At 39.2% G+C, this 8,751-nt stretch overlaps 1 protein-coding gene across 1 annotated transcript; it reads right to left on the reverse strand.

The window, feature by feature from the left end:
- Nucleotides 1–1,703: 1,703 nt before the first annotated feature.
- Nucleotides 1,704–8,351, reverse strand: LOC131326129 (alanine--glyoxylate aminotransferase 2 homolog 3, mitochondrial-like). The gene is made up of 9 exons (XM_058358739.1): nucleotides 7,911–8,351; nucleotides 6,970–7,200; nucleotides 6,712–6,882; nucleotides 4,523–4,666; nucleotides 4,241–4,420; nucleotides 3,041–3,266; nucleotides 2,198–2,311; nucleotides 2,028–2,114; nucleotides 1,704–1,911 (listed from the first exon to the last, which is right to left on the reverse strand). Exons 1-9 carry the CDS (start codon nucleotides 8,157–8,159, stop codon nucleotides 1,868–1,870), a joined length of 1,446 nt encoding a protein of 481 aa, XP_058214722.1. The 5' UTR covers nucleotides 8,160–8,351; the 3' UTR covers nucleotides 1,704–1,867.
- Nucleotides 8,352–8,751: the final 400 nt, after the last annotated feature.

Here is an 8,751-nt window from a genome sequence, read left to right on the forward strand (position 1 = left end):
CATCATTTATTTCTGTACCAGTTGACATCTGGCATTTGGATTTAATTCCAACACTGCCCCCAAGATATCAATCCCTACTTTTGTGTATTCTTTTGGTATAACCTCGTCTAATCCCGGCCTCCAAATTTACCGATTGGGCAAACCAGCACAAAAGATTGAAATATATAACACCTTCGTGAGATTCGACTATACAACCTATTAAGGGCAAGCTTTTGATTGGTGTCTATGTTCACTGTCCGTTTTACATAAGTTAATCTTCTTGCAATACTTCCATTTACCCTTGCTTCTCCTTTTTTTTTTTTTTTTTTTTCAGACGCATGTGATTCGAGTTACTTGTCCAAGAAAAATAAAAGAAACCCTAACTCGGTTTGAATTTTCAAATATTACCTATATAGTTCTTTTTAGTCGTTGGCAAGTGCAGCAACGTTTCTTCAAATTGTATTCTTTTTCAACTTTGCAAGAGTGGAGCCAAGGGTACTTTAGGAACTACATGTTTATGCTATTCTAGCTTTAGTTGTATAAATACAACCAAGTTAATAATGTCAAAGCTTTGGTGAACCAGCAAGGCCAAAAGAAGAAGAAGAAGAAATGCCAATATTTGTAGATGCAATTCAAATATTGGTAAGTGTTATCCTGAGAAAGAGCATAAGCATATTTTGCGAAGTTGCATATTTGTTGCTGGGCATAGTTTCGATATCGAATCAGATGATCCGGTTTTCGAGCTTGTTTATCCGTCGTCCTAACGTGGTTTATTCCAGCCAGTACTCGTCCATGTCGTCGATGTTTGCTCGCCGTGACCGGTAGTTCTGTTCAATATTGGTGTTGAGATCAAGATTTCTGTTGGTAACTTTCGCTTTATAAATTTTGTATTGTTTGGGATGATTGAACAATGACTGAATAACTGTTAGACTCTTGTGCTTCAGCTACTTGTAATATTGTTTCATCTTCATACATTAGCCTGTTGGGTTGGGGATTTTGGTTTTGAACTTTTCTCTCTTTACGCACGGTTTCTAATAAACTTTTTCTTAATTATTACTCTCATTTCTTTCTTCACTCATTAGCCAAAATCTTAAAACGAACAAGCTCGATTCTTTAGTGATAGGAAAGATTTTGAATTTGCTCAGATTCTTACAACCCTGTGTCAGGAGTGGTAAAAGAGCGAACATTAGATAGTACTTTGAACATTTAATGAAATTCAAAGTACATTTAATCGAATCAATCTCCAATGAGTTCTACTCGAGCGGATCTCGAGTACATTCAACCAAGGAGTATTTCGTTTAAATTTAGTTTGAAAACTTAATGAACTTCAGAAAAGTGTTCAAGCTAAGATTTATTTATGTAGCAAACCGATCTCTAACGAGCAAACACGAGTTGGAACACGTATAGCTTGGGTTGTTTATTAGTTCCTCCAATTTTTCAGTTGTGTCATATCTTGAAAATAGGAAAGTCCAGATTTTGCTTTTGTTGGAATTCTCCTCTGTTACTGTGATAACAATAGAGTAATCTCCCAGTCATTTCAAATGAGTGTAGATCCAAAGGGTTTTACAACAGGAAAGCAAAACATTTTTAGGTCACAAGGAAGTTCATTTGAGCAGGACCAGATGGTTCTAAAACCAGACACTCTGTATGGGAGTAAAATTAAGACGGTGCGGTATAATGGACACGCATTCGTTATGTAACAGTACTGCAACTTGAGAAGGAGAAACCGAAAGGGTGGAGAGACAACGAGGTGTTGACTTCCTTATGATAGGACTTAGGATAACAATACAACTTACAGAAACATTTAACATTTCATGCAATTACACATCCAAATCGGTCGTGTAACATGAATCCAAGAGAGTTTGATGCTTTAACTTCATGGGTAGCTTCACATCTTTGACATTGTGTAGTCCATAACGTCGACAAGGAAATCTGCAAGCGAGGGAATTGATCATACAGAAATTATGAGAACCCAAGTTTGTAACAGATTCAAATGTGGAGGAAGGCACAATAAAGCCGTAGTCGTTTCGAGAGGCGTAAGAACTAACCTGCATCTTCCTTGGTAAAGCAGAGTGGAGGTGTAATGCGGAAAACATTTCCAAAAAACCCACCTTTGCCAATCAACACTCCCATTTCTGTAATACAATGGAGGTAACATTATTAGGTAAGAATGGTTGAATAAGATTAACAAAAAGAAGGATTTGACAAAAAGGTTTACCTTTCATCTGGTCCATCACGTGCAGTGTTTCGACTTTTGCAGGAGTTTTCAGCTGGCGATCAGTGACAAGTTCAACTCCAAGCATCAGTCCTCTTCCCCTTACATCACCAATAACTAGAGATACCAAATACAATAGCAACAGATGAAATGCATTGAGTAGGAAATATTGGATAAGTAGGAGTAAAACTGAGTATATCACCGCTCAAGTGGAGGAGCGCTACTTGTGTACTATGTGACAAGAGGATACCCATAAAATTGAAGGGAAAATGCTATGGAATTGCCATAAGATCAGCGATGCTTTACCGAACAGAATGTTGGCCTATTAAGAAACAACAGGTGAGCAAGAAGAGTATAGCGGAAATGAGAATGTTGAGGTGAATATGTGGTAAGACTAGACGAGATATGATTAGAAATGAAATAGTTCATGAGATGGTAGGTGTAGCATCTAAAAGAAGAAGTTGAGGGAAAATAAACTAGGGCGGTTTGGGCACGTCTACCGTAGACCAGGAGATGCAGTAGTTAAGAGAGCAGATGAGATAGCTTTGGGTGGCAATGCTACGGGGATGAGTAGACCTAAATTGACTTTAGATGCTGTTATGCGCAAAGATATGAGTATAATGGGTTTGTGTGAACAAGTGGTCATTGACAGAGCTCATTGGAAGAAAATGATTCATGTAGCCGACCCCAAATGATTGGGACATAAAGGCTCAGTTTGGTTTGGTATCTAGATTCATGATACATTTTTTAAAGCTCACAAAAATTCACGATGCCAAAACTTCTTGTAGACTGGCACAAAAGGATGTGCGTAATATTGTTATGCAAGGGAAGGGAAAGAAACCTTACTTTCATGCTTATCCTTGAGAGAATTGAGGCGCTCTTTCAGGTAGGATCCAACAACGTGAGCATTCTCTTGAAGGTTCTCTTTCTCAATTACTTTGAGAACAGCGTGTCCTGCAGCAGTACACACAGGGTTTCCTCCAAATGTGTTGAAATAGGATCGACGCGTCAAGACTTCTGCGATTTCAGGAGTGGTTACCACGGCACCAAGAGGTATGCCATTGCCAATGCCCTATATGTTTCACAGCAGCAAATCTAGTCAAGACAACAACAAAAATCCAAAATCTGAAGACTGGTGAAGCGAGATTTCACAAAGCCCCACCTTAATCAGAATATGCCAATGAGCAGATCACCTTAGGTCAATTCTCTCGCTATGTTTACATCACAAAAACAAATTGCGGGAGTAGGTCCTCTTCTGTCAGTACAACACAGGGATGCGGCCTCTTTTTTGCTCTAATATTTTTTTTTACGTTACTTTTTTGCGCTAAATTGCAAAAGAAATGGAGAGTCTATGAATCTTATTTACTGATTGGATTACCGTAATTGCTATTTTGCAGTGTCAAGCCATCTTACTCTCAGAAACTGGCATAAAGAAAAAGTAGAGCAGTCCTTCCAAAATTTGACTTTGGTAACAAAAGATGTCCATATGGTATAGAAAGCGTCTAAAACTATGTCAAGAGCCTGAGAAACTGACTTATCTTTGCAGACATTCGCATGTAATGACATAATATGCGATACACATCCGTCCATAGCCAAGAAGGTACAGATAATGCGGCCATGAAGTTATCAACAGTCACATGCAGTGTCTTCCTATCTTCCACTCAATGCAAACAGGTCCAACAGTAAACCAAAAAAACACCAAACTCTGCACTATGTTACAATCAATAGGGGTTGGCTACGTGAATCCCTAAAACCAAGATTATTGGACGAATGAACGAACTTGTAGCCCGGTATCAAAAGTGAAAAACGATCTGAGGGTGGACAAATAGGCTAGTGACACACTCATTGCTCTTGTGCTTAATTATCTTGTTTTTTGGTTGGGTAGGGAAATGGATTTAGAGTCTTATTTCTGCAAACAAAAAAACGAAGGTCGGACGATGGAAGGTTGGATTTAGCTTCTTAGAGCAGATTGCAAAGTATTAATAACAGGGTACATCATTCTTATGGATATGGGGACATCGTTTAGTGAATCTGCAGAAAGTTTACCTTTGCTATTGTCACTATGTCAGGCACAACGCCCTGGGACTCAAATCCCCAGAAATGGCTACCTGTGCGAGCAAAGCCACACTGGACCTCATCAGCAATACAAAGGCCCCCTGCTTTCTTGATACTGCTGTAGACAGCAGGCAAGTAATCCGGGGCTAATTCGATAATCCCACCCACTCCCTGCCATGTTAGGAGCAACTCAAATTAAACAGAGCATCTAAAAGGTTGTATTCACTGGAATAGCTACAAGAAACTACAGAAATTCACGTAAATGATGCTTACCTGAATGGATTCAGACAAGAACCCAGCAACGTGCCCTGAAGTTCCATAAGTAATGAGTTCTTCGACATCTTTTGCATACATTTTGCCATCTGAACCAAATACACCTCTATACGGGTCTGGGTTAAGGGCATGGTGAACTCCACTCTGTTTGCCAAACCAAAAGGAAATATAGCAATTGGGAAACTTGGTTAACTTCAAAATTTTGTCTGTCCTTAGATGCTAATTTATGATTACTATGCTCCACAAAAATGAAATGCAGATAAAATAACCAAATGAAGGATGCAAGCCGGATATCGTTGAAGAGCAGTTTTCTTGAGAGAAATGTTGTCTGGAGCTGTTAGCATCTTATGTCATCGAGGGCCCATTTCTTTGACCGGGTATGAGCATCGGACTAGACTATATATTCAAGGTGACGATGTATTCAGTGTCCGGTTAAAAGATTTATGACCCTGGTTAAACATGCCTCGGATATATATTTCTGCAAAGTGTATCATGAGAGGTGTGATGCTACCAATCAGATCATTTTCAACAGAGGGGATTGCATATCCCGTAGAATTATTATTTATCTTTTTGCTAATAACAAACGGGTATTGAAAGGTATAAAGTTCAGCATTGACCCGCCATTCTAGCCAAGGATCTCGCTACATTCAAGTATTATCTTCCACAAACTGGAAAAGCTGACGTATAACAATATTGCACCTTCAGCTCTTTTAATCTGTTCAACATACTATAACATGCAAAATGGTGAATCCCCTCCCTCAAAAATGTTTAAAGATAGTTAAGGGTAAAGTATGGGAGTATTCTTCCAAGACCAATGTGACAGATAACTGGGTTTTGCTGTGGTCCAGTTGTGGTCAAGATCAAGTCCTGCACAGAAGTTGTTTTCTACTCCAGCAAGGCACTCACTACAATGCAGTCACTCATAGTATACTATATTAAGACTCATCAAATTTGTCCTTTTCCCCATACCCACACATGGGCATCTGTCGTATCCTTAGTATAGTAGATGGCTAGATGCAGCCCTCCTAACGTCTCAGGTTCGAAGTCTCTCAGGTGCTATCAAATCCTTTGGGGCTAGTTGCTTTGGATTTAAGTGGGGCCCCTTCTAGTGGACGGTGGGTTGTCCCCATGGTCGAGGTGCGCATAAGTTGGCCCAAACACGTGGTTATAAAAAAAAGGAGTAGGTGGAGGCAGTTTTTTTCATCAATACAAATCATTATTATCACTATAGTGGGTTTGGAGGAACCGAAATTGATCGACAAAGACAGGTCATTTCGTCGCATTATCAAAACCAATCAGGATATACTTAAGCTTCTAATACTCCAAAGCGAATTAATAATTTACAAACCAGTTGACATTAAAATAATGTATCCTTCATGCTTCTAATCTCATCCCTTCTCTTCTATTTTTCTCCTATAAACCTCTGTTGTGGACTACCTGGAGCAAGCTCCCCTCCAGTTTCCTTAACCTTCTAGTCCCGGAGAGTTTGCCCATTTGTGGGCCATTTTGGGTTCACAAAGATAATTAGAATCTTCATCTCGTAAAACATGCTAATAAGATCACTAACACCAAAAATCAAATTGTTCAGACATCAAAAGGTATTTTTGTTCACACCATTTTTTCTCGAACAAATTTATCTACTTCACGTATCTATATGTCTGATCAATCTAATTTTTGGTTGAATGTTGTTATCAACACGTTTTACTTGAAATGAACAGTTCTAGATATCTTGGGGACCGATTCTTGGCCCACAAAAGGGTAAATTGGATAGGATGGAACACGAGCTTAAGGAAACTTGAGGGGAGCTTCCTCTGGACTACCAAGCTTCCTGACCCTTGATTCATCTACTTAAATTGGAAGTTTACTTGGACAACTACAATAAGCTAACAGTTTCTTCTACCATATAATTACAAGTTCAATCCAGATACTAATAGTTATCTACTTCCATCAATCTTCTGCAAACAACTTTTACCATAACTTTCTGTCCAAAAATCTCCCAAACAACAGAGGCCATACCTATAATTGTCCCCAATCCCGGATAGACACGGCACAAAAACTTGAATGTGTAAGCTAGCTCCATGCATGAACAACAATAGAAGTGATTATAACACCAACATCAACATAATAAAGGCAACCAAAGGCCATTTGTAATTGGGGAATCCATGTATAACTTGAAGGAATATCATTACCTGCACAATATTGAACTTCCAGTTGGACTGTGCAGTGGCCCCCATGGTCCCGGCCGCGTTCCCGTGGTACGCATTCCTCAGTGATATGATGTCGTGGCACCCAGTGTACAATCGTGCTATCATCATCGCTAGCTCATTCGCCTCGGTCCCACTATTCGTAAAAAACACCACCTAAAGGAAAATCCAGAAGTCACACTTAATCATACTCCCCATTAATTCAATCTGAACCGTCCAGTCGTTAGAAATCCCGAAATATACCTTGAGATCACCAGGCAACTTGGACGCAAGTGCCTCGGCGAAATCAGTGATGGCGGGGTTGAGGTACAGAATGGTGCAGTGCTGTAAGCGGTTGGTTTGGTTGACAATTGCCTTGACCACATCGGGGTGGCAGTGTCCGCAGCACACGGTAGCAATCCCACCAAAAGCGTCCAGATACCTACGGCCAGTATCATCGTACAAGTACTGCATCTTTCCATCCACCACGTTCAGCTGTAATTGGTATCACGATTGAAAACCACTGTTAGATTACAAGAACTGATGTTTAATTCAAAGAATTATGAACAAAAGTAATTTATTTTTGGTTCCAAAAATTGCACGTTTTTTCGAAAGGAAATTACACGAACAAATTTGAAAGAGGCTTACCAGAGAAAAGAATGCAAATTATTATTTTTTAATGTAAAAAAGTGAAGGATTTTTAACCCAAAATATAAAGAAATTGAATTTCTAGTGTTAAAAAGCTGATTTTTTTAGATTAATAAAAAATAAAAAATAAAAAACGAAAACCAAATTACGAATCCTACGCCAGATACGATTCTAAATTCCGCTAATCAAGGAACGATTCAATCAATTACAATCATCATGTCTCCTAAAAAGTCTGAGTCTCAAAAATTTTAAAAATTGACGGTGACATAAAAATCGATCGAAGCATGAAAATCAGAGTACATTATGTGAAAAATCACAATTTGTTTTGGGTAAGTGTGAAATAATCACAATTATTTCTTAAAATACATAAAACGCGAACATTTCGACCTCTTGCATGGGTTTATTTCGGTACCACGCAAATGATCCGACGTTCATTCTATTTGGAATAATTTTGGAACGTGCACGTAAAAAAAACAAAGTTTATTCGGATATTGATAAGTGCTTGGCAATTCGTTCAATTTTTGATTCAGAATTCGATTGGGTGAAGGAGGACTCACTGGGGTGTTGTTGTAGAAGTAGAACATCGAAGGGCTGAGAAACTGTTTGCGCTTCTGCAAGATCTCTGCGGCGGAGGGGCCGTCGTACGGAGGAGGAGAGTAGTCGAAGGGGGGCATTTTGGGAATCGGGGATTCGATTTTGTGAGCAATGGTCTCTCTGTGCACTACCTGAGAGAAGCCGCGACACCGTCGAAGTAATTCTTTTGCCCGGAATTGCCCCCTCATTGTCGCTAATCTCTGCATCGCCATTCTCCGCCTCTGCTCGTGTATGTATGTATCTATGCGTATCTATGTCGTGATGATTGTTGATATGGGTTTGTCTTTCTTTGCGCCGTCCTCTCTCTCCAAAAGTGCAGGATAGAGAGAGAGAGAGAGAGAGAGAGAGAGAGAGAGAGAGAGAGGGGACGATGGATGGAACAGAGGTCAGGGAGGTATTTGTAGCCTTGTAGGAGAGATTCAATTGAGAGAGAGAGAGAGAGGGGGGGGTAGGCGATACGGTGACGTGTCACATGTGTATGTTTGTTATTATTAATTGAGAAAAAAATATTTATGGAGCAACCCGTAAACAAAGTTTACAGCGGTCAATCGCGTACGTCCAAAAGTATTTTTATGATCTGGATTTTAAAAAAACTATTCGCTAGAATAACTATTTTAGGGAATAATTTTTTTAAAATCCGTGTTAGAATAAATGCATCTACAAAATAATATCGTGATGTGATCATATTGTAATATATGAGATTGTGATTTAATTGTAATTGATTACGATTTTATTATAATTGGAATGATTCTCTTCCATAGACCATAGTTTGGCTTTTTCATTTTGTACAAATAAATGCCTCAT

The sequence above is a fragment of the Rhododendron vialii genome, chromosome 5a (assembly GCF_030253575.1).
Source record: "Rhododendron vialii isolate Sample 1 chromosome 5a, ASM3025357v1".
Lineage (NCBI taxonomy): Eukaryota > Viridiplantae > Streptophyta > Magnoliopsida > Ericales > Ericaceae > Rhododendron > Rhododendron vialii.